Source organism: Amaranthus tricolor, chromosome 14, assembly GCF_026212465.1.
Source record: "Amaranthus tricolor cultivar Red isolate AtriRed21 chromosome 14, ASM2621246v1, whole genome shotgun sequence".
NCBI lineage: Eukaryota > Viridiplantae > Streptophyta > Magnoliopsida > Caryophyllales > Amaranthaceae > Amaranthus > Amaranthus tricolor.
The window spans coordinates 5,657,635-5,683,704 of record NC_080060.1 but is presented as its reverse complement, the minus strand read 5'-3'; the positions used below and the strand labels follow the sequence as shown (position 1 = coordinate 5,683,704).

The 26,070-nt window shown below is 34.0% G+C and overlaps 2 protein-coding genes across 2 annotated transcripts; one reads left to right on the top strand and one right to left on the bottom strand.

The window, feature by feature from the left end:
• Positions 1–1,850: 1,850 nt before the first annotated feature.
• Positions 1,851–12,035, bottom strand: LOC130799972 (protein PLASTID TRANSCRIPTIONALLY ACTIVE 10). The gene is made up of 12 exons (XM_057663285.1): positions 11,225–12,035; positions 10,086–10,145; positions 9,972–10,001; positions 9,401–9,474; positions 8,325–8,406; positions 7,414–7,487; positions 7,241–7,307; positions 6,263–6,355; positions 3,874–4,050; positions 3,734–3,784; positions 2,725–2,876; positions 1,851–2,646 (listed from the first exon to the last, which is right to left on the bottom strand). Exons 1-12 carry the CDS (start codon positions 11,963–11,965, stop codon positions 2,208–2,210), a joined length of 2,040 nt encoding a protein of 679 aa, XP_057519268.1. The 5' UTR covers positions 11,966–12,035; the 3' UTR covers positions 1,851–2,207.
• Positions 12,036–15,253: 3,218 nt separating this feature from the next.
• Positions 15,254–25,672, top strand: LOC130799971 (serine/threonine-protein phosphatase 2A 65 kDa regulatory subunit A beta isoform-like). The gene is made up of 13 exons (XM_057663284.1): positions 15,254–15,355; positions 15,640–16,061; positions 17,969–18,215; positions 18,750–18,862; positions 19,893–19,972; positions 20,090–20,231; positions 20,325–20,405; positions 20,951–21,055; positions 21,790–21,972; positions 22,384–22,476; positions 23,387–23,526; positions 23,607–23,673; positions 25,108–25,672. The coding sequence occupies exons 2-13, from the start codon at positions 15,669–15,671 to the stop codon at positions 25,231–25,233; spliced, it is 1,770 nt and encodes a 589-aa protein (XP_057519267.1). The 5' UTR covers positions 15,254–15,355; positions 15,640–15,668; the 3' UTR covers positions 25,234–25,672.
• The last annotated feature ends 398 nt before the right edge of the window (positions 25,673–26,070 follow it).

Genomic DNA, 26,070 nt, shown 5'->3' with positions numbered 1-26,070 from the left:
AACATGAATTTGCAATTACGTAAAAATTATTATAGATACAAAATGCGATTTTAAACTCAAAACACATGATCCGAAATCAACATAATAACTCAAATGAACATCTCCAAGTTTAGCTTATAAACCGACTCGATCAGACAAAAATATTCCTTATTCAATTCAAAGCAAAAAAATGTGACTTTAAATTCAATTCCATAGTTCAATTCAAATGGGAGTTGCATCTCAAAAATTTGACAAATTAACTTGACCTCAACTTTGATTCAATGACATTTAACTAAAGATTTATCTAAATATTTGATTTTCTAATTTATTTTAGGAATAAAAATTTTGTTTTAAATATATATTAAAATGGACACATAAATGAATCTTGACTGTTGTTTATGCATATGTCGTTGACGGTAGAGTTATCGAACCACATCATATAAGACTTTTCCATATGGTTTTAATACTTTTAAAGCGGCGATGTGTATGCTCAGTACACAATCTTGTCACGAGTTTGTATATGATAAAAGATAATTGGCAAATCATACTCTATAGAAGTTATCACGTTGGATCTTCTTTTCATAGAAGCCCATTTGCTAAAAACTTTACAGTTAAGCTTGTTTGGTGGGAAGCAATCTTAAGATGAGTGACCTCCTGGGAAGTTTTCCTAGGTGTGCACAAGTGAGGCCAAAATGCACTGGAAAGACTTATGTTGATCTGTGAGGCCAGTCTATAGTCTCCATGAGTAGTTACCGGCGGACCGTTGGGTAGGAGGTTACATTGTTGGAGTTTGTGTATTGTTTAACAAATTTTGTTCTAAAAATGATGTCATGTTCCGACTTGTCAGAGGTCGGAGAGTTTGTATATATAAAATTTGAGTCAAGTATGAGTGGAAAAAAGTTTGACTTTCATTCGGAGCAAAGTTAGAGTGTTCAAAATTTGATCCAAGTTCAATTCGTTGACAATTATGATTTGTACTCTCTCCATTCTTTTAAATTTGCTACACTATCAATCATAAATCATAACGCAATCAGACAATGGTAAACCGAGTTTATCTCAAACAATGGTAAATCGGGTTTGTCAATTGACACTTGAAAGGATTAGTAAGTTTCAATAATAATGTATGCTACATCTACTTAGCCATAATTAATTTTTGATCGATGATTACTTTTACATAATTTATCTATCTATTTATCTATTTATCTTTTTATGTTTAAGGGTCACGCCTGGGTGATATGATGTAAACCTGCGGAGTTAGCTTCAGCCTCACTCGATCCTAGCCATTGCAAAAACTGCTCCTATTATTTTTGGAGTCGAGAAACTCTTTGGCCGCGCTCTTCTTTTATGGGTATGAGTTGTCGCTGTTCTTCCCTCCCCAAACCTTAACCATAGTTTTTTGTGAGCAAGATACATTAAATATAATGATGAGGATGAAATATGCCCAAGCACCCAAATATACTTGATATATAATATACTACTATCTCTTTATATGATTGTTTGATGAGCAAGTAGAATTTGACAAATCATTGCATATTCGAAAGATGTAATTATTATGAATTTACGTATTGCTGACAAATTAATTTTACAAATAGTTATAAATCCGACTCTGTCAGAAATCTGAGAGTTTGAGTTGATCGGTAGGTATAAAAATAGAAGTCCGCATCAAAGTTGGAGGTGAAAAAAACATAACTTAAAATCATCACCTTCAATATGAATTAAAGAAAATAAAATAAAGTGTATGGAAAAGAATCAAAGAATCAAATAAAAAAGTATGGAGGTAAAAAAAATAGGCCGTATTAAAATCATCATTCAACAATAAAAATACTATAATATAAGACACATATCAAAATAAAAATGTCGACAAACTCATACGACAAAAAAAGTATCCCTTTATTACTTTCATAACCTAGAATTATTCCGGATCATGTAAATACATGAGTAGATTTAAAATCCATGTCCTAAATTGAGCATTGATTCAAGCTTTAACTCATTTTGCCAGAAGAGGATTCACTCTTAACAAAACTTGGCTCGAGATAATCTAAACCCATTGTCGATTTAATCATTACAAAATCATCACCTTCGGCCTTCGGGAAGTGCTTGATAGTTAATATCCTTAGCTTATCATACGTTTCGGTTTGGGAAGATGATCAACTACCTGTATCTACGTACCTAAAATACGACTTTACTGTACAAACAGCATAAGTATATTTGTTTCGATTCGTTGTACGCTATTCTTCAAACATACCTTCATCCGATAGGCTTGACGATTCTGTCCCATTTACATGAGGTTGGCTAGCAAACTCGATACTTGAATCGCTCAGAATGCTGTAGTCAAAGTCATCATCGCTATCATCATCATCGTCTTCATTTGATTTTGCTTTTTCATCCATCTCCCTTTCTGTAGTGTGTTTTGGATTGGCTTCTCTATGCTTCATTTGCTCGATTGCGTCTTCGTAAGACATTTCGTACCAAACATTCCCTTTTCCCACGATAGATTTGTTGTGGGCATCGGTCATTCGTTCTTGCTTACTCTTTTCTGAGTTCTTTGGCTCTCCCCAGTAATCATACCGATAAAGGGGGTTTGAAGGGTCGTATTGATCCTTTCCTAGAATGTTCGGATCCACATATCTCCCAGGTTCTTGGAGTGGTAGTCCAAGAGCTTGGCGACTGCAATAGGAACGCGATCTCAGTGAAACAATTTTGGGTGATGTTAGCCACCGGAAAAGGCTATAGGAAATCATTTACCAGCTTATGTCTCGCAATAGAGCTTCTCGTTCCTCGTATGATCGACGCCAGTGGATGAAATCATATTCATCCATCTCTATGTTTCGTTTAAGTTTGGAAATTTTGTAGTCCTCCCCTCGTTCTTCTGCTTCCTTTCGAAGTCTATTGTGGATCTGGAAAGGAGGAAACATGTATAAGCAAAGAATAGAATAGAACATCACATGAAAAAACAGCTTTTTGTGGGCAAAGGTACAAATTCGTCACGTTGTACTCAAAACTGCGCTTAATTCCATTTCTCAAAATCTGTGTTTTCATCATCATCATACCTAGTATATCCTGCTCATAGAAGCTATGTTAAGGTTTGGAATTAGGGGTGTTCAATGGGCTGGGCCCCATTTTGAGCCCTTATCCGGCCCATTTTTAGAAGGGTTTTGTAAGTGCTGGGTTGAAATGGGTCGGGCCAAAAACGGACTCTACTATAATTAAAATGAAGTGGGCTATAAAAGAACTTAATAAGGGTCGGAAACGGGCCTTTGTAAATAACATAATTGATGGATAATTTAATTATTATAAATGACAATGTCAATGAGAATGATTAACATTTCTACAATTTAAGTATTATAAATGATAACTTAATTACTTTATATTGATCAATATGGATTATAATAATTTTTAGTAATTAAAATGGATCCGGTTGGGCTTCCAAAGTCTGCCCATGTAAAGCCCATCTTATGTTTGAAGGGCCCTTATCCAACCCGGCCCATATTTGCTTAAGTCTGGCCTGATCCGTATTCGGTCCATTGAACACCCCTAATTGGAATGTGGCAGACCATTCTCTTATCAATGGAGATAAGGAGGTTGCAGCTGGTGAGACCCTCAGCTCAAGAAAAATCTGTGTTTTCTACGTTAAAAATTATTTTGCCTCATTTATCCTTTGCTGAATCTCTCTAATTTTTTCTTTGACATTAGAATCCCGGAGGGATGTGTTTGAGAGCAATGACACATTTAGAAAGGGACGCAGATGATCAACCTGGCGCTCAGCAAAAGCTGATTCTAGATCGAGTTCCTTCACACTTTGTTTCTGTTGACAAATGAATAAAATAAGTACTCGAGACAATCCAAAACAACCTATAAAGCAAACAAAGGTCGCAATAGGATGAGTATGCTTACAATTATCATTTTCGGCAACAATGATTTTTTATAATAAACTTTGGTGTGTTCCACGCTATTGCGCTCATCAAACTCTTCTTCATCAGTCAGCTCTGAAAGTTTCTTCCCTTTATATTTTTCAGGGTTAGCTTCGATATCATCCAATATCATTTGCTCGGCAACATGAATCTGCCACAGCTGCATAATACACAACAATAAAAGACCCACATTAAAGCTAATTCTATCACAGATACAGCTACTGGGATGAAGGAGAAAGAAATAGATCGAGTGAAAAGGAAAACACAAGAACCTTCAATCATAAAACTTTGGGAAATTCCATGCGATGACCCCGAGTTTTTAACTTTTTCATGTGGCAAACAAAATATTAAGTTCTTTGTTAATTTAATTACTCATTTCAAACAAATTTTCAAAAAAGTGCCCCTTATGGGTCAGGGGCTTCTGGGCATTTGCTTTTACGTAAAAAAAGTCGTTATGATGGATAATAATAACCTAAATTTAACAAATATGTTAAAATTTTTGTCTACCAAGTGGAAAAGTTAAATGCTTAGGGTCACCATGGGAATTACAAAAAAAACGGTTGCCTATCACGTGGAAAAGCCAAAGACTTAGAGTCACCACGTGAAATCTCCTTAAAAGTTTTAATCTATTAGAGTATATAAGCTTTTGGTTGAGGCCCCAAAATTTGTTATATACTCTAACAAAATTACTTTAAATTCCAATAATATATGATAATTCTATGCTGATCAAAGGAACAATTTTCCTACCATACACCGGTAAGGAAAATCATTAAAGGAGAGTTCAGGGTTTTGCTTAAAAGAGGGGCCTGTACAACACAGTTCTGAGAAGCAAAAGGAATAATTAAGGACAGCGTGCCAGAAATGTGGTAGGAAGCTCTCTCCAATGGGAAAAGATCTATTTGGTTCATCCATTTTTAACTGACAAAGCAGGAATATCTCTTTCTGAGAATATTTTTTTGCGCCGAAGGACTCTTTGGCCGCATACTCCTTTATGAGTATGGGTTGTCGTCTTCCTTCCCCTAATCATAGTTCCTATGAGCAGGATACATTGGATACGATGATGATGATTGATTCTTCTTAACTGACAAACACTACAACATGGGTTTCACTGAGTACCGAAGTCCACTAATGCAAATTTGAGCTATGTTTCATGACCAAAAATTTAAGTTAGAATTTTAATCGACAAATGAAAGGAGGTGTTATGGGGAGGGAACTTGGTAGGTAGAACGAGTAGCAAGCGGAATATGGTACCTACAGATGAAGGTCCATTCTAGGTGGTACCACCATGTGACACAAATGTAAAGGTGAAAATGAAAGAGCAACAATTAACCAACTAATGCATCCATGTAATACACGAAAATATATACTTGTATATATATAAAGTAGTTGTGCATAAAAATTACTCAAAAATATAGTTTCTGTCTTTCTGATTAATTAAAAAGTTAAAAGGTACCTTTTTTTTATATACGATCTATAAATTTTTACCAAAAAAACTATTCAGGAAAATTTGTCAAGAATAATCAAAACTATGACCAGTTTTTTTAAAATGATCCAGATTATTCAATACTGATATCGAAATTTAGTATCTTACCAAATGATCCATATCCTCCTAAAAAATAATTTAAGGAGTCAAACAAATAGAATAACTAACATTAGCTTAATCATGAGTTAGTGCTGTAAGGGAGAGACAAAATGAAGAGAAAATACAGAAAATACCAAACATAATTCAATCAATAAAACATGTTTTTGAGCATTCAAGATCCTTTTGGGAAGATACTCTTAAAGTTGCAATCATGAAGAATAATCCATTGTTGGGATCATTCTAATAAAAGTTGGGCTTATATTTGTCAACTTCCCTAAGCGTTACGCAACAAAAGGAAAAAAATTCACCAAATTGGTGTAGTGGAGGATGTTAATTTTTTAGGTCTCCCAAATAAATAACATTAGACCTCTTTGTTCAAGTTCTAGCATAATCAGGATCACATGTGGGTTATGTGGTCAATTTTTCCAACACTCCACCGACATATTTTTGTTTCTAGTTGATCGAAAACTGTTTGTTGGCTCTGATACCATGATTAATTTGTTATCATGCTTCTAATTAGTTCTAAACAACAAGACTCACATAAAAGGAGAGTTGACTACACACAAACTTGATGAGATTACATCCTAAAATCAATTGGTAACATCTCTCTAATTCTTAGATGTGTGATCACATGTGGGCTATGTGGTTATTTTTCCAAATAGTAGGAAGCAGTCTGAAATACTTTGTGGAACATAAGACTAAGCTACGTTAATATATATCATGAAGTTTGGTATGTAAATAGAACTAATGAAAAAAATTTATGAAAGACAAGTATCAACTGTAGGATTACCTTGTCAACATAAGGGTGATTAGATAACAGAGGTTCTTGTTCTACTTTGACTCCAGGATCCTTCCTGGGAAGAGGAGGTCTTCTGCAATCACGCTGAAAAATAAAGCAGCTTCGTTTCAGGATAACAAGTCTGAATAACTTATAAAAACGATGGAAATGATTACCTGCTTATTTTGGAGCAGCCAGATAAACTACTATGCAGAAAAGATGTCCAGGAACAATCGTAATTTATTTATTTATTTTAAAAAACGTGAAGGAATCAAGTTTTAAAACTCAGCAAGCATTATACAGAAAAGATGTCCAAGATCCAACGGTGGTTTTGGGCGTGTGCAAGGAACCCAATAGCACAGGGCCCCCAAAATTAAGGGGTCTCAAATATGAGTCAACGTTAGTTTACTCTACCTTTTGACTTTATTTATTTACTTGCTTTTAGGCCCAAAATTATGGAAAAGTATAAAATAAACATGGCCTCTATATTTAGTGTTTATTTTTACTCCGCCCTTGCTAGGATCTATCGCATTAGGATGTTGGAAAGTTGTTGTAACGGAAAGAATAGTGAAGTTTGGAGCATAATGCAAAAACAAGGTCACGTCACATTTCCCGCATTGTAAAGGTTTTCATCGAAGAGTTTTTGTTTGATTTCATAGTTTGAAAGCAATGTCTTGCAAAACTTTCCTATTGCTTACAAATAACATTTATGATCAGGGCTCTACCTGAACTATTTTCTCTCCAATCATAGAGGCAAGGCATCGTTTGCACTAGTATTGGCACAAGCATTAGTAGCCTACATTTTTGCGAAACAATGTATCCAATTTGCTCAAGAAATAACATGAAAGTATCACCAAAGTTATTCTCTCCAAAAGTTACCATGAGCAACATCACAACGAAATTTATTTTGTGAAGACAATCAGTATTTCCAAATTCCAACGATTACAATTCATGATACAGAAGTGGGCATAAGGAGAAGTCATCACTTACACGCAATTCATCAAGATTAGTATCATCATCACGGTGAAATATAGGTGGGTAGTCAAATCTATTGAATCTGCATTATTGAGGATAAATTCTTTGAGTTAATTTGCATATAAGCATCAAAGCTATTAATTTATGAAAGTATATAGCATAAAGTACCGAGGAAGGGAACTACTTACATTAGATGATCAATGTTTGGGTCAACAAAACGTAATTCAAGAGGAAATCTAAACCGATAAGGATTTCTCTTAGCCTGAAATGCAGAGTAAGCTGTCAGAAACAAAACCATATTAGCAAACTGTTAAAGTACCCATTTGTTACCTACATGTGAGTTGTCCCACATCAGAGAAAGAAAAGACTATACATCACTTTATAAACTTTATGAGTAACTCCTACTGGCACCAATTAGTTTTAGTAGTGAACCTACTCTGGGCTAATAAGTTAGTTACCTCTTCTCTTCCTTATTTGGGTTGCCCGCAAATAAACAAATTTTGAAGACTGATTTTGATTTTTCAAAAAAAAAAAAAAAAAATTCCTAATTGCATATATGAAGCCTATAATCTCCACTTTCCAGTCACTAAGTATAAATTGTCAAGCAAGCAGAATTAATAAATTTGGAAAAAAAAAAAAAATTAAAGCAAGCAGTAGTATTAGTTCCTGTTCATGCAATCAAACCCATTTTTGGGATAAGGTTTTGTTATTGTTGCTTTATCAATTTAATAAAACCCCAAGAATAGACAACATAAAGCAAGCAAATTTACTAGTTGTAATTCAGCATTTCACCCATCCCCTAAAGTTTCAAGGCCAATCAATAACCGGTTCCTAAAAAAGAGTAGACAAAGAGTAGCAACAAAATTTTGATGCTTGAAGTTGTGGACAAAATGGAGAGCAAGGGTAAACGATTATTATGCAAATTCTGTAGCAAACTCAAAAATCTAGAAATTCCAGACATAAGGAAAATTATGCCATTTCAATGTACAGATGAGGGCCAACTACAATTGGCCAACCATGCCAGATGAATTGCTCCTCTGTTGGTTAACGAGCAGATAGCAATAAAGAAGTAACAGAAAAGAAATAGTTGGTCACTCACCACAATCTCGACTATAACATGCATTCCAACTTTAATGTGTTGCCGGATCCAGTACCAATCATTGCCTTTAATAGGAACCCACCTGGAATGAATAGAGTACGTAAGTTTAGCCAGGAAAAAAAGTTTGATCCCCAACTTTTTCAAAGCCCATGCAGGTTTCTTACATGATTTTAAATAGACACGAGGCAGGAACAAAAACAGTATTTTGATCCATTTATTTCTTTATCTAAGTCTGAGAAAGATTGTTGGTCTTACTCTCTACATTTCTAATTTCTTTGTTAAACAAAGTTGGACGATGTAAAAAAAAAAAACTTTTAATAATACTACATTAGTAATCTAGAAAAAAATAGAAGAATAACAAAAGCAAAACAGCTCCTCTTGTATGAGACCATCTCACCATGAGACAGTTCTATATAATTAGCCTATTTCTCTGAATGATCACTCTAAGATTGTAAATGGTCATTTTAAAACTATAAGTGATCACTTTCAAATCGTGAGTGGTCACTTTAAGGTTATAAGCGATTACTTTAAGACAGTAATTGTACATTAGGCAGCCCAATAAAGATAGTCTCATCATAATACCATCTATAAAATCCAAATTGATTGTGCACGTATATAAAAGTTCATAACGCATATTTGGCCCAAAAAACCATAGAGATTAAGGTATAATCATGACACTGTGGAATCAGATTGCAAGTGTCTTACTAGGAAGCTTGAGTGAGTAAAGTGTGTAGTGGTAATTCATGAATCCTGCCGATGCGTACAAGCAGCAAAATAAATTTTGTTTTGTAAATTGTAAGAAAATAGATTATCTTTTGCTAGAGGAACAAGCATCCTAGTCCAACCACATCATGTTCGTCCTTTATCTACCCACAAGGCCACAAGACATTCATTAACCCATAAAATTTCCGTCTGACACTTAAAGCTATTCCCCCGCTAACAGTTCTTCAACATTATTCATTGCCGCCAATAGTTCAACCAGTCTAATCATGCTTGACCAATGTCAAAAATCTTGGAGCGATGCAAGAGAAGCAAAAACAAAAACATCATAGAAATAAAAAAGATCAATAGTTTACCCATCATGCACTCCACCAATATCCACAAATGCTCCTTGATATAGGTGCAAAGTTGTCACCTTGCCAACACATATCTGCATGCATTTAAGAGCTTTAGTCAAGAGTGAAATACATTGTATTATTGAGTGCATTAACTCAAACATCAAACAAAAAACCCTGATGAAAGACGTATGAAAATAACATACATCAACACCAGGGCCGGCCCAATAAGGGGGCGATAGGGGCATGTGCCCCGGGCCTTTCCAGGGCCCATCCAAATATATTAGAAAAGCAACATTTTAGTAGTTAATAGTTGGGGGCCCATAATAATATATTTAATAGTTCGAAGCCCAAAATTAATATTTCACCTCGGCCCTCACAATTCTTAGAGCCCTGAATTCAACACTAGGATTTTTAATTCTAAAATCATTTCGTACAGCTAGAGGTTACAACACCTAGATCATAGGAACCAATAAAAATATAGAAAGGTGGATTGCAATGACTTCCTTTTAACTTTTGGAATTCAGCCATACTTCAAAAATCTTAATTTAATTTAGAGGATATAGCGCTATAAGGGTCATGAAGAGCTTACTTGTCCAGGATAATAGAATGGTAGTTCATACTGCAACAAAGAAACGGAATATCAATTAAGGACTATACATAACATAGACCAACATCTAACAACTTAAAACAGGTACGGTCTAACCATTCCCTCCTTGTAATCTTTGCCTCGTTTCCTCCTTCCCGGATAATAATCTTGATCATACTGCATAAATATTAAAATTTACAAGACTTAGGCAATATGAACGAGCAAATCAAGCTTATTAATTGTGAAAACACATATCTACAATTCCAATATCATAGTAGAACAACATATGTGCACAAGCTCCATCCCAAATCACAAAATTTAATAGCCAACTAGGTTTCTTGACCTAATTTTATGCAAAAGATGCCACACTCACAACATTATCCCCAAAGGCCAAAACATCAATGAAGCAATGGGAATAATTTTACACAACCTTATCCTTAGTTTCGTGAATGGTGAAGCATATATAAGAAGACAAACTAAAGAAAGTGCATCCTAATCTAAAGAACCCGACTACTGATCATAAAAGAATTATTCAAAAACATTACTACAAGTCATAACTGAGCCCTAATTATGTCCCAAGCTAAAGGCCAATGTGCACTTGGCATTGATAATCTAGACATCCATTTCGCAATCCTTAATGACTTAGGCATTGGAGGCAGTACCTAGTACCCTCTGGGCCAGCTTACATGTGTTGGTTTTTAAGGGCATGATAGCAACTACAAGCCTCACCAGGAAGATTTGTGTAAGCTTAATTGTGTCTGGTCCAAGGCACGAGCAAAAACAAAACCAAATAACTACAAATCTTTGGCACCCATCAACATCATACTAACTGATTATTAAAGAGTTAACGAAAACATTACAAGAGAAAGAAATTTGGGCTCTAGCTTACAAAGCATTATAATATAGGCAAAATTGAAATTAATAGTACAACCTTTCAACCATCTGTTATGAATAAACCATCTGCTATGAATAATACTAAGTTTGGATTATTTTTTAATCATCTAACCTTTGCCATAAAATTTGCTAACAACATACCATATTAATAATAGGAAATGCTGCCAGGTGCCAGTAGACTAAATTAAATGTTGGATTATTCACAAAGAACTAAGGCCAAATGTTAACTAAAAGTGAGATTATTCACGGCAGACGAGCAAAATATTGAATCATTAATGTCAATTTTCCATAATTTATACAAATTATAAGCAATGCAAAGAAGAGATAATAAATAAAAAAAAAAAAGAAAAGGAAAAACAAACCTTATAAGATTCATCCTCCAATCTATCCTTATTGAGCTCAACCCACTCTTGATACTGCTTAAGAAACACTTTATACCTATCCAAACACATCCCTTCTTTCTCTTTACACACATTATCCAGCTCCTTCACATCAACCCTCTCAGCCATCATCTTATGGCTTTCCCTAATAAACTCTAACTCCTTTCTATCAACCTTCCAGCCTCGAGGCGGCCAATCTCGAGGCGGGACATGGCGGACAACCAAAGGACCATCCCAAGAAGTCTGTAAAGGTTCCAATATTTCACCTTTAATATCAAATTGCTTAGCATAATACTCATCCTCAGTTAACCCCATTTCCTCCATTTTCTTCTTCCTATAACTGGGTTTTAGCATCTTAAATGCCTCAATTGATTCTGGGTTTTTCAGGGCAACTTCTTCCCCTTCATTAAGGGATTTTCTAGCAAAATCAGCTTCTGGGGAAAGGATTTCTTCCCATGGTGCCCAACCCCGTTCAACCCAGTTCCGTTTTCGGGCTTCTTCCTCGGATTCTGCATCTTTAGGTCCAAATTGCTCAAGGAAAGTCTCGTCAACTGGAAATTCATCGGAGGCGTAACATTTTGGAGGGGTTGAAAGAGGGGAAGAGAAAGGCATAGAGGAAAAGGGTTGGAAATGGAGGTTTTGAAGCTTGGAAAAGGTGGGGTTAATGGAGGTTTTAGAGAGAGGAAAGAGGGGGAGGAAATTAGAAGTATGGAGGATTTGCATAATTGAGTTTTGGTGTGTGCAGATTACATGAACATTACAGTCAAGTGTAGTGAAGTTGAGGGGGAAGACAAGAATGGATAAAGTTGTTTAAATAGGTGTGACAATATATAATTAAAATTAAAAAAAAAAATAAAAGTATATATGATTTAATGAATGTAACATGTTGAATTAGCCAACAATAGTTAAGTAATTTTAAACTTAGTTTTTATTTAGGAAAAATCGTTAAAAAGTATCTAATAAAAATAATTTTTTTATCAAAAAATATCTAATAAAAAAATAATACCTAATAAAATTTTTTCTTTTCAAAAAATTACCAAGTAACGTTTTCCTTTAGTCGATCGTTAAATATAACAGTTGACTGGTCAAAATCAAAAATTCTTCTTTCGCATCTTCAATTTCTTTTCTAATTTAATTTCGATTTTGAATAAAAAAATAGAGGAAGAAGATAGTGAGAAATTAAATTGGAAAAAAAATTAAAGTTGAGGAATTTTTTATTTTGATCAGTCAACTGTTATATTTAATAGTCAATTGATGAAAAACTTAATCGGTACTCTTTGGAAAAGAAAAAATTTTGTTAGATATTTTTTGACAAAACTTATTTTATTTAGTACTTTTAGAATAAAAAATTTTTATTAGGTACTTTCCGACATTTTTCCCTTTTATTAGATTTTTACATGTTTATCATTTGAACATTAGGTTACTTGCTGACATAGTTGTACACGTAACTTTCTTTTCTGGCATGGTTGTACATGTAGCACTTTTTTATGATGCATGTGATTGTGTACTTGGCAACAAATGTGACGGCCGGTAGCAAATAACTTATGTTTTGCTCACCAGTAAAGATGGTCACGGTCCCATTTGGGCAGAATTTGATTTAAGCTCCCAAAAACATGAACATGATTCGAACTGGGGGGCATGGTTCCGATTCTAGTTATGATTTCATGAGATTCCAAGCGATTTCTTGGTGGTTAGATCATCGGTTCAACTAATTTTTTTTGGTTTAAATATAAATATATAAAATAGTATAAAATGTTAAAATAATGTGTGACATACCTTTGTTGAGTATTATCAAAAACTCATTGCATGTCAATTGTCATAAATTTTTTTACTAACAATAAGAAAATTACACATATAGTTAATAAATAATGACAAAGCAAAAATAAAAATGATTGTTTTATATAAAGGGAGGGGAAAAGCAGGTTTGAATCAAGTATATCAGAGTAATACTAATTTGCCCACGTATTCCGAAGGAATCAAAGTCCACGTACTTCTTGTCTTAGCTTCTAATTGTAATCGTTGGTCGTTGTCCGGTTCTTTTAATCTCATTTGTCATCTTCATTTTTCATATTCTTGTTGGTTTGACTTCTCTGCCACCTCTCCTTCTGATGATGCATGTGTATCAATCGTCATCCATGAATCATTATTGCCATGATCTTCACCGTTTTTTAATCCTTGTGCTCTTCTATAACATTTCAATCTTTCTTGGAAACATAGATTTGTATAGTGTGGAGCAAGAGGATCTCTCATTTCATCAAGCACTCTCCTACTTGCACTAAAAGTATATTTCGATGCAATAGTGGGAGCCAAAATTACAATGATATTCATTGCAATGCTCAATAATATTAGATAGTTTATGGATTTTCTTTCCGCCACTTTAGAATATAAAAACGATATGGTGCGATTTATAAATGGTGTGAGGAAATAGGATGAACAAGGCATGCAATCATCATCTTGATTACTGATAATGTTATTTATGACACAATGAATCCTAGTGGGACGTATTAAGACATTAGCACGCTATTCAGATTGTGGTTTGGGATGAAAACTCTTGGTTCGATTCATCTGATTCGACAAAAAGTCTTGAAACCATCACAAGTCGCTATTTAGATCAAATTCGTTTTATTTCGATTGAGGTCGATTCCCAAGTGGTATGAGGCTGGTTCGGTTGCGAGTAAACTGTCTCATGGCCATCTTCATCAACATGTAAAAACCTGTTGGATGAAAATTAGGTCCAAAATTCAACCCGAATTAATTATTTTTGCCAAATTTCAACCAATTACATGCAATTTTTCTTTTTTTAACTAAAAAAAGATATTGAAATGTATTTAAAATTAAAATAAAAAAATCCAATTTTGTTTTGATCTACAATCCAACCAGATATTATTTCAAAAACCTAATCTATTGATGACCATTACAAGAGTTGAAAATAAATAGTTGACATTAATTTTTATTGGTCCATGTGTATCTCATTTAAAATTTTTTATGTTTGGATTTCTAAATAATATATCATAAAGTTTGAAATTTTAGAATTAAAATACTGAATATACATTTCAATATGTTTTTATAAAATAAATTTGTATGTATTTAATCGGTTTGTCTAACCTATGCCACAAGATATAGATTAAGAGAGTATTAATTATCTTCATCTACCAACTTTATTTAAGGATTCCCTTATTTATTTTTTTTTACTTACTTTAATATATATATATATATATATATATATATATATATATATATATATATATATATATATATATATATATATATATATATATATATATATATATATGTTGTTCTCAAGAGCATATTTAGGAGACAAAGTAAGTTCATAAAAATCCGTATTTAATATACATTAAAATTAAATTAAAATTCATGTGCACTAATTTTAATATGTTTCTGGTAAAGTTGTGGAGCAGAGATTATGAAATACTCCAATTGTCTAAAGATAAAGAGTATGAAGTAATAATATAGAGGGTGTGAAATTATGTGGACTGCAACAAAATTAGTCTAAACTAAACTTATATCAACTATACTTTACTTTTTATAATATAGCTAGAATTTTAATATTTTATTATTATTATTATATTTTTACATGATAAAATCTTCCTAAGTAGATCAAACTTAATTGTTTTTAGATTTATTATTTATTATAAATATAATGACGGTTTAATTATAAATAAATTGACACCCAACTATTTGTATTACTTTTTTCGTTTCTTTTAATTTATCCACTTTATATTTTACACACATTTTAAAGCAAATTTTAGACTGTAATATTTCTGATTACGTAAAATAAAATTTATAAAAGTTATATATTAAAAAACTTTACATCAAAATAAATCCGCAGCTTTACATCAAAATTTATATTTTATCCAACAACTTTACATTTCAACAGCTTTACATCAAAATTTATAAAAGTTATATTTTAACTTCAATATTTACTTTTAAAATTTAATTAAAATTTCTTATTAAAATTCAAAATTTTTTTTCAAACACTAAAAAGTTTTCCAAATTCATAGGACAAAGTTTGTCATCCTCCTTCCTTAAGGAGCAAAGAGTATTTCTCTCAATTTTCTGGGCACCAGGCCTATTCTTCCTGTTCATCTTCTGGTAAACCATTCTCTCTTTCTTTCTATGGATCTCTTTCAATTTCCACGTTGATTTTCAATGTCCTGTCCTTAATTCGTTCTCTTTTGTTGATTTTCTTTTTCATATTTGGTTTTACGTTAATTAGATCTACCCATTTTCAATTTACCAATTTCTTCCTCCAGATCTTAAATTCCGCCATTAGCTTCAGATCTACCATCAAATTCTTGCTTATTTGATATACATATTTTCCCTTTATTGATTTTAATCCTATTTGATTTGGGTTCTTTTTTTTTTTAATGGATTAGGGTTTTTTACAAAATCTTAACACAATAGAATGGCCATGGTAGAGGAACCACTCTACCCGATTGCTGTGTTAATTGATGAGCTCAAGAATGACGATATTCAGCTTCGTTTGAATTCCATTCGACGTCTTTCATCCATTGCCAAAGCTTTAGGAGAGGAGCGTACTCGTAAGGAATTAATTCCATTTTTGAGCGAGAATAATGATGATGATGATGAGGTGCTTCTTGCTATGGCACAAGAGTTGGGTGTTTTTGTTCCTTATGTAGGTGGTGTCGACCATGCTACTGTTTTGCTTCCTCCTTTGGAAGCTCTGTGCATTCTTGAAGAGACTTGTATCAGGGATAAAGCCATCGAATCACTCTGCAAAATTGCTTCTCAGATGAAGGAATCTGATCTTGTCGATTGTTTTATTCCCATGGTTAAGGTTAGACTCCTGCTCATTGTGTTTCTTATGCGATTTTGTGTACTATATATATTTATCTGGGCGTAGAGCAAAAATACACTATAGAAGTATTATTTTAGCCTCCCCAGTCCTTAATCACGGGGGTGCTTGGCAAAATATATATATTTTTTTGACAATTTAAGCTTATTTAGTTACATTGTTGGGTGGTCAAGTTAGATACAATGTTGGGTGGTCAAACTATCTAATACCATCTAATGGTGGTATTTGGTAAATTAGGTTGTTGAAACAACTTATGAATTATGAGCTATAAAACTTTTCCCAAACACCCCCAAGTATTGTTTTTGAGACTTTGGGCCTAAAACAAGTAATTAAACTAAAGCAAAAGTAGCTTAAACTAATGTTTAAGTAAGGGCTGTTGCTCTCTAATATATATGTGTTGCATAGTACACATAGTCATTAGTATGTTACCAACGATGTCATGTGTTTACTCTTTGATAGTTTCATGCTATTTTAAACTTTCAACAACTTTTGTGAACTACTACTATATGGTTTTGTTACTTTTGTATCTGTTATGGTACTATAATTTGTACTTTTAAGCTTAGTGCTTATCCTGGCTATTGAGAGGCTTACATTGTTAAGGAATATTTTTTCGAGCTTAAATGAAGTTTACTATTTTATGTACACTTTCCCCATAAGTGTGGCTTTAAAAAACACAAAAGCATGATCAAGGTCTTTCCAATATGTGTATTTATTTGATGAATCGAACTCTTACGGGAGTTGGATCTCAAGGATTGTGAAGAAGATGGTTTTTGTTTATGAACATAATCAAGACATAAATCTGGTTATGACAACCTAGGATGGTGGAGTAAAAATGTACTTGTAAGTAGTTGCATGGGAATGGGTGGAGTCTGGAGAGTTTTGTTTTGGTATGTTTGCTTGAGGTGTTTAATAGTTAACAGCTGATATGGAGTGGTAATCTTCTTTTTTAGTAAAAGAACTTTTGCATGTTCTTTGATAACCATGCTTTTTCGTGCTTGTGGTATTGATACGTAGGAGTGTAAAAATGTCTCCTAAAGCTTTTGTTATGTGTAGTCTTGCTTGGGTAATAGTAATTGCTTGTTATGCCTTAAGGAGGATACATTTCTTGATCATCTTCTCTTCATGGCTGTTTAATGTTGGCATCTTATAAGCTGTGTTTGGGATTTTGTTGCTTGAAAAAGGAGTAGAAAGGTTCATTGTTTGCATGTGGAAGATGTCCCCGTTGGTGTGTGGCACTGACAAAGAAAGAAACCAAAGAATTTATTAGGTTATAACTTTTTAATCTCAATCACAAACTCCAACAGGTCCTATGTACAAGCTTGTGATTCTCACTTGATGTTTTAATATTTTATAGACCAATAATAGATGATGATAGCTAGAGGGCATATATGTTTTTTTCTTTACCCCTTCTTTTGCAAGTGGGATTATGAGTCATGCTCCTGTGGTGTTTTTGTTAATATAACTCTTGGTTCCATGTCTAAAACAAAAAAATTCAAAGGTCATATGTTCAAGTAATCATATAAATTTTATTTTTCTCAAGTTTTTTTTTATTTTTTATATTTAAAATTTTCAGTTGATGTTAATTCAATTCGTATTGAATGTAAGTGTTTCCTTGCAAGGATTAATCGAAAATAGCCTCTTTATTATCACAAATGGTAAGGTTGCTTAAATCTAACCCTCAAAATCCCGCTAAGGTGGAACTTGGGATTGGGAGTGACTTATTGATATTGGGGTAATGGAATGTTTTTGAATGAAATGTTTGGCCTCTAATTTTTTTGGCAGTGCAGCTAAAATAAGTGTTATATCTTTGTTTTTGTTCATCTATCTGATGGAGTGAATTGAATTATTTTTCGTTTCACTAAACTAGTCATTAATGTGTTATGCTTTAGAGGCTGGCCGGTGGTGAGTGGTTCACTGCTCGTGTTTCTTCATGTGGCTTGTTCTATATTGCTTACCCAAGCGCTCCAGAGAACACAAAAGCCGAGTTGAGAAAAATATACAGCCAACTGTGCCAGGATGACATGCCTATGGTGAGAAGATCAGCTGCCAGTAATCTGGGTAAATTTGCTGCTACAATTGAACCTGTCTTTTTAAAGTCGGACGTTATGTCAATGTTTGAAGATCTGATACAAGATGGTAAGTTTTATTGCTTTTGTGGCTGCTCTAGACTCTAGAGTACGCTAGACTGATCGATTATTGTTGCTTGTTTTCTAATGAGATTGTTTGGATATTTTTATGCCAATTGTGGATGGCACTAAGGGGCTTTTATTAGCTTTTCAGAAGGTCTTATTGGTTTTTCAACCGTATTTAGCTTTTTGACTAGGTGTCTTTTATGGATGTTTGGTAAACCAGCTTTTCATAAATAGCTTTTAAAATAAGAAGAGATTTTGATTTTAACTTGTTTATCTTAGAACAATTAAGTTAGCAATTTGAATTAGTTGAAAATAAGAGAGCCTTTTTTTGTGAATATTAGGGTTTGGGTATTGAAATAGGCAAAACTCTTCTCTATGTACTGGTTGCTTGCTTCTATACTGACTCAAATGGCATAATTCCAGTAATGTATGCATTTGACTATACTTGACATCATTTTTTTTATGCATCTTATTACGTGCGTTTGGCATCAAAGAAATGTATTTTACAGTATTAATATTATGGAAATCTTTGTTTCAGATCAAGATTCTGTTCGTCTGTTGGCTGTTGAGGGTTGTGCAGCTCTTGGGAAGCTTTTGGAGCCACAAGATTGCATTGCAAATATTCTTCCTGTAATAGTTAATTTCTCCCAGGTACGCAGAATGCATGTTCAAATTCTCATTTACATCTTCAGACCTTATTAGTGTACTTTAGGTGCACTTCAATGTATGCTTTTGTTTATCAAGGCCTGTTTAGGAATGATCCCTTATTGTTTATAATATGGTATATTTGTATCAAACAACACCTTCCCGGTAGGAAAATGTTGTGTGATTCATATTGGTTTCAGCTTAATTATTGAGGGATTTTTGTTTTGTCTTCTCACTCTAAATTATGAAAATTCATCTGATTTGTTTTATATTTTCCATGATCTGGTCGAGACTGAAGTTTCATGTTTAAGACTTAGTAGGAAATTGGACATTGTAATTCTATGTATTTTTTCCTCATGTATTTGCTTTGCATGATGTCCATGTCTGGTAGCAATGGGAGGGTTTTTGGTGGCTTCTTTGGAAGCATCTGTTTGAGTTTATGGGAACTCTCCATGGGTCTTTTAGCTATTGTTAGGCAACATCTGATTATGGCTTGTGTGAGATATGAGCTGTAGTATAATGATTGAAATCTGCTGAGTGGTTTACTTGGCCAATTTCGGTATTTTTGGAAAATGGCTATTTGTTGACCTGCAACTATATGTTGCGAGGTTTCATGGGATTGATAAGCCTTTTTTCCATTTGATGCTAGCACTTTATGATGTTTCTTTTGATGATGTGAAGCATGAGTAACACATTATTTTTGCTCATATTCCTTCTTTAGAGAATTTCTTCTTTGCTTTACTTTTTTTGCTTCATCAATTGCATTTTCATGTTTTTCGTGAGTTCTTTATTCTTCCTGGCTCTAACAAAACTCATTTTTAAGGGATAAGCATCATGATTGAGCATTCATCTTTCTATATTCACAAATGTCTCATGAAGCACAGGATTTATGAGCCTGTTGCTGATGTTTTCTATATCCATCTCTTTGGTATTTTTTGAATTTTTTTCCGTCTGAGGATAAACTGTGTTTGTGTGACTGTGATAGCCGTATTTTCAAACATGTCTATAACTGAAAAAATGTTTTTAATGTCGATAGGATAAGTCCTGGCGTGTACGTTATATGGTCGCCAATCAACTGCATGAGCTATGTGAAGCAGTTGGTCCGGATTCAACAAGGTATCTGTCAACATTTTGCTGAATGTCACTATTTCATACTAGCTGGAGTAAATACTTCACCTTGGTATATATATTATAGTTGATACATGATGGTTATACTTATTGTTGTCTTTTTAGGTCGGATTTGGTGCCTGCATATGTACGGCTGCTTCGTGACAATGAAGCTGAAGTACGTATAGCAGCCTCTGGAAAAGTGACCAAATTTTGTCATATTTTAAATCCTGAGCTTGCAGTTCAACATATTCTTCCTTGTGTAAAGGTAAATGCTGGAAATTTCAATTGAAGTGTGTGCTCTTTTTGTGCTGTATTGGTTACTCGGATTATTTATGATATGCTAGTTTTCTCTTTTCAGGAATTGTCATCTGATTCTTCTCAGCATGTTCGTTCTTCTTTAGCTTCAGTTATAATGGGAATGGCACCAATTCTGGGGAAGGTGTGAGCTTATATACTTATTTTTGCAGATATGCTGCTTTATATGGGTATTGTTTTGTGTACGACATGTACTGTCATGGTACAGGAGTTCTTTAAATAAGGAGTTCCTGCTGATATTGCGATGAAGCCTGCAAACACACATTTGCCTGGCTTGCTTGCCCAAACTTATGACATCGCAGTTTTGCAAATACTGTTTTGAAGTCTTGTAGTAATTGCTTAAACCTTGTAATGGCTGCTTAATTTTAACTTTGAAATGAATGTGCAGCTATGTTTTTTTTTTTTTTTTTGAACTGGACATGAGTGCTTAAGCTAGTGCTTGATGTTGCATGCTGTAAACAATTTAGGATACCATGACTATGACAGAATCTGAAGTTTGTCTGTAAGTGTGGTTATATGGAGCATATTTGTCCATGCACTTGCACATGGACACCTTTTTTTGTAGGAAAAGCTTGTTTTTGAATTAAACTAACACTGGCCAATGGATTATTGGGCAAGTACTTCCTTTTTTTCTCCCAATTGAACCATGACGCTTCTATGTTATTGCAGGATGCTACACTTGAGCAGCTTCTTCCCATCTTTCTTTCGCTACTTAAAGATGAATTTCCTGATGTTCGTCTGAACATTATCAGCAAGCTTGATCAAGTGAACGAGGTTTGTACAAGCAAGTTTCTATTTACTTTTCCTCTTGTACACTGGGTTTGATATTGCTTATGGCTCTGGGTTAGGTGCTATTGCTAATAATGTGGATGACCTGGAGGACAAATCTGAATGGATAGATGCCTGCAAGAAACAAACAAAAAGATTTGAATGATTTTTTTGCTCAATAAAACAAAAAAGTTAAGCGACACAATCGTTAGTCAAATTAATATTATTGCACACACTAATAGTGTATTACAATGACTCATGTATTAGGGTAAAAGGTTGAAGATGACCTGGAGGGCAAGAGTGAGAATTGATATGAATTTTTTTGCTTTAGAGGTCGAAATGGTAGAAATATATGGAGAAAGAGAGTCCGTATGGACCATTGAAACACCCATCTTTTGGGATTAAGGCACTGACATTGTTGTTTGTCGTTACCAATCTTGTATGCAAGTGTTGTTAATGCGCACTATTATTATAATTATTATTGTAAAAAATTCTTATTATCAGTCTTTTGTTATATATTATCATTGTCTTTAATTAATGATAATTGGCTTTAGGCAAACAAAGTTTCTACTGCCTCCAAAAGAAATTTTTGTTTAATCGAAACAGAAAGTGAAGATTCATAATGTGTGGATGTCCCTCGAACTTAGAAAAAATTTATACAACTGCCTTCCTTAACTCACTTGCTTTGGCTATATGCGATGATTGTCTTATTGCTTATATCACAATGCTTCATAGTGCAGGTCATTGGCATAGATTTGTTATCACAGTCATTGCTTCCTGCTATTGTTGAGCTTGCTGAGGATAGGCATTGGAGAGTTCGATTGGCTATTATCGAGTATATACCCTTGTTGGCTAGTCAATTGGGTGTTGGGTTTTTTGATGACAAACTTGGTGCTCTCTGCATGCAGTGGTTGAATGACAAGGTAAGTAGCACATATTCCTGCTTTGACATGCTGCATCCCTCCTCCCTGCCAAATGAATAGCAAAGGAGATGTAGAAAGCAAAATCGTCTAGACGAGTTCTGTAATGGACATGCTAGTGTGTGAAATGACTGGAGGTGCACTGAGGTTGTAGCATTTCTGTTGTCTCGGCTGCTGTTGGAGGATTTGGCTTCCTTCTTTCCTCAGTGCACCTCCAGAGGTGCCTCGGCAAAAATCATGGAGATTCTCTGATGCTTTTTTTTTATTAGTTGCAAAACCACTGGTGTCTTGGTACTGTCATGAATGACTAGCTCTGTGGACAGACCACAAAATTTGTCATCATACTTGCAGCGTTGTGCATGTGACTGTAAGTGTCTTTTTTGCAAATAATGTGATAAAATAATGTGATCCCAGGTTTACTCAATTCGCGAAGCAGCTGCAAATAATGTGAAGCGCCTGGCTGAAGAATTTGGTCCAGATTGGGCAATGCAACATATAATCCCACAGGTATGTGAGGAAAATGTTTTGATTGTTATAACATTGAACTGTAGGCGTCTTGTGATAAAATCTATTACAATTATTCAAGAACTACTTTGATAATGTTTATAAATAAATTTTGTAATTTATTTGTTCTGAGTTGGTTTTATCAATCGTAGCACATCGCATCAACTGTTTTTTTGTTTATGCATTGTATGCTGGTGAGGGGTTCCCTTTTATGATGCACTTCTAGCCCAAGCTTGTCGTTAGTGTAAGAAGAGGGAGTGCTCCTAAAGTATGCAGGGTTATGAAATTGATTGGATGCAATTCCTGTAGTCTGTAGAAGAGGATGACTGTTCTTTTGTACAGCTTCATTAATGTTTATGCCACATCAGTATTATATATTTGTTCATTGTAATCTTGCTAATACAAACATTGAAATAAAACTTTAAATTACAATTTGAAGTGTAGAGAAAATAATAACAAACTTGATGTTTAAAACAACACCCAGTGCTCTTCACCTTTGGGTGTTTAGGTCAGAGATTGAGGATTGTAATAGATGCACAATTTTATATTTTAGAACGGTAGAGAAGGATGGAAGTTTTACAAAAGGTACTGGGTGGAGAGGAAAAAAGTAGGCATGTGATGGACAGAGAAGAAAAAACTTTGAATCCTTAAACGTAATTTTACACAATTTTTTGATACGGCCTTGAAGAAAATGTCAAATTTGTGGGATGGTTGGGACATGTATTTAATAATCTGTGTGAATATTAAATTGTAAAATTGATTCAAGTATATAATTCTGGCATACAAAATCAAATTCCTTGATAAAATAATGTTTACATTATTAAAAACAGCATATGTGTGGCCTGTGAGCCTGTTTTCATTGTAATTATCTCCGCATGACTGCAAGTGACATGTTGTCTGATCTTTCCAACAGGTTCTCGACATGGCTACTAACCCACATTATTTGTATCGAATGACCATCATTCAATCAATTTCCTTGCTTGGCCCTGTCATGGGTGCAGAAATTACAAGTTCCCGGTTGTTGCCTGTGGTTGTTAATGCAGCAAAGGACAGGTATCTTACTTCAAATGTGGCCTAATCATTGAAGAGATTAGTAAATTCGATTACTGATTTTGAGTTTTAAAACTTCTCAGGGTACCAAACATAAAATTTAATGTTGCAAAAGTGTTGCAGTCGCTTATTCCTATTGTTGACCAATCGGTAAGTAACATGCTTTTTGGCAACTATGGTTTTTTTTTTTTTTTTTTTGTTTGTAATTTATAGCATGTGTTTTGGGGATGCTCATCCTTTCCTCCAAGTAGAAAGAAAAGGAGTTAGACTTTTCTGTTGCTATGCGTTTGTGTTTTTGAGTTAATTTATGAACTAAAAAAATACAAAGTCAAAGACGTGTATTTATACTTTCTACTTATAACCGAAAAAAGAGGATTCTCAGATGATTCGTAGTTGCTTGAAGAATTGTCTATAATGATGTATGTATGCTTTGGTCTGAATGTTTATTTCTATATATGCTGTAGTTTTTCTGGTCTGTATCCGTTTTATGTGTGTTGGCATGCTTTGGATCAAGAAATTAGTAATTAGACGTAACTTGGATTGTGTTATGAGAGGTCTAATGTGTTGAAAGAGATAATAATCAATTGCTTATTTAATCAATTGCTTATTACTCTGATTGCCCCTGAACTACCATGAAACTTGTGACGCCATTACACAAGCCGATAATAAACTTGCGCAGGGTTCTTCTGAGTCATTGAGCATGTCTAATACTTCTTTCAAATTGTTTTTGATTTATACTCTATGCCTTTAAGTTTTTGTTGACGGGAATTCACAATATTGAAGGAGAAAAATCTTATGAGCCTAATTTAATGAGATGTGAGCACACAAGCAAGCGGCTTGATTTATATTGTAGTTTTAAGTATCAAGTGAATGATACTACCAAGTGAATAATACTGGTCCAAAATTTGTGCACCCCTACATGGCTTAGATGCCCTTCTTAATGTGTTTTGTAATTTGACTCGGAATGAGCTAAGACTGTCATAAAACAAGATTTTGCTAGTCTAACAGCTCTTCAGTTTCACTTGACTGACTGTAACGGCTAATACTGTATCATGACTTGTTATACCTCGTATGTTAAATTTTGATTTGTGGGAGTCGAACTATGCAGACGTTATGATGTAATGCAAGTTTGAAATCATTTTATCCTTTATTCTTCATGATTCTCCTTCATAAGTCTTGAACCTTTTTGGCATAAATATTGTTCCATCAATATGAATATTTGGTTGTCGTAATGTCATTGGTACTGTGGTGAAATAGCAAATTATGCTAAATAAAGTCTAGCTCGTAGATTGAACAGCTTGACACTAGGAATGGGGTAGCTGATTGAGCCTGGGCCGAGGTTTTGAATAAAGGGCACTGCTTGAAGCATGTCGTTAATATGAGCTGTGGTGTGGCCATGTGAGGCATATGCCTTGTGTCTAATCTGTCTATAGTATAACATATTAGTTACATTATTAGTTTATTACTCCGATTTGTTACAGATACTTTATTCTTTACTCGTCGTAATGCATCTATACATACCACCAATGACTCCTCCATGTGATTCTGGCTGATTACGGGTATCCTAATTTTTTTTTCCGGCAGGTTGTAGCGAAGACGATCAGGCCTTGCTTGATTGAGCTGAGTGAAGACCCAGACGTCGATGTCAGATATTTTGCTACACAAGCACTCAAGTTAACAGATGAGGCTGCCAGTGCCATGTCTAGCTAGATTTTGTTTACATTCTTTAAACATTCTTTTGAAATCCAGGTGTTTAGCTAGATCAGTGTTTATGTTATAGGCATTCTTTTGAGTTTTGCCCCTTCATAATTATGTTCATCTGTGGTTCTGTAAGTTTGTTGCCTCTTGTCTTACTAAAATCAACAGGCAACCTTGCCCTTTTAGTATATAACACATTGTATTTTCTTTCGAATCGCAATGCAGCTTAGCAAGCTCTGTTTCTTTCGAATGCTGGCAAAATGAACTTAAGTTTGGAAAGGCAAAAATAGAGGGAAAGGAAGGGGGAAATAGAGAAATGACAATTCTTTCATTTATATAACACAAGGGAATTAAGAGATTTTTTTTTCCGACATTGAAAAGATTTAGAGTAAAACACAACAATCTTTCCTCTCCTTCTTTCCGTTCCCTCCCCTTCCATTTCCTTTCAATTTTTTCTATTCGTAGATATACTCCAACAATATTTTTTGAATTTTGTTGTGGTTTTTATGAAAAAAATTTGTTCAGGTTTAATAGACTTCTATTCATGTTCTAACTATGATTCTACTTTTTTTATATAAAAAACAAGTACAATTGTGATAGATTCGGATTTTTTCCATTTGTAACTTCTGTCGCAAAAAGCTCTCACAACAAAGACATCTAAACAAGATAAAAAAAAAAAGTTTGTTTTAGGAAAAATTGACTATAAACTCATAAACTAACTTTTGAGTTAGAATGTGGTTTCTTATTTTCTTGTTAAAGATTATTTTCATATAAGATATGTTAATGCATATCTCTAACTTGTTTCATGCAACTTTTGTCATTGTTATGCATTTCTCAAACAAATAAGTT

Excerpts from the sequence above, each read along its gene's own strand:
- LOC130799972 (XM_057663285.1), bottom strand. The coding sequence starts at position 11,965 with ATGCAAATCCTCCATACTTCTAATTTCCTCCCCCTCTTTCCTCTCTCT. Across the intron at positions 9,475-9,971 it reads CATTCTATTATCCTGGACAA|ATATGTGTTGGCAAGGTGAC; the intron begins GTAAGCTCTTCA and ends AAATGCATGCAG. Across the intron at positions 2,877-3,733 it reads CAGCTTTTGCTGAGCGCCAG|ATCCACAATAGACTTCGAAA; the intron begins GTTGATCATCTG and ends CCTCCTTTCCAG.
- LOC130799971 (XM_057663284.1), top strand. The coding sequence starts at position 15,669 with ATGGCCATGGTAGAGGAACCACTCTACCCGATTGCTGTGTTAATTGAT. Across the intron at positions 18,863-19,892 it reads TAATAGTTAATTTCTCCCAG|GATAAGTCCTGGCGTGTACG; the intron begins GTACGCAGAATG and ends TAATGTCGATAG. Across the intron at positions 23,674-25,107 it reads TTCCTATTGTTGACCAATCG|GTTGTAGCGAAGACGATCAG; the intron begins GTAAGTAACATG and ends TTTTTCCGGCAG.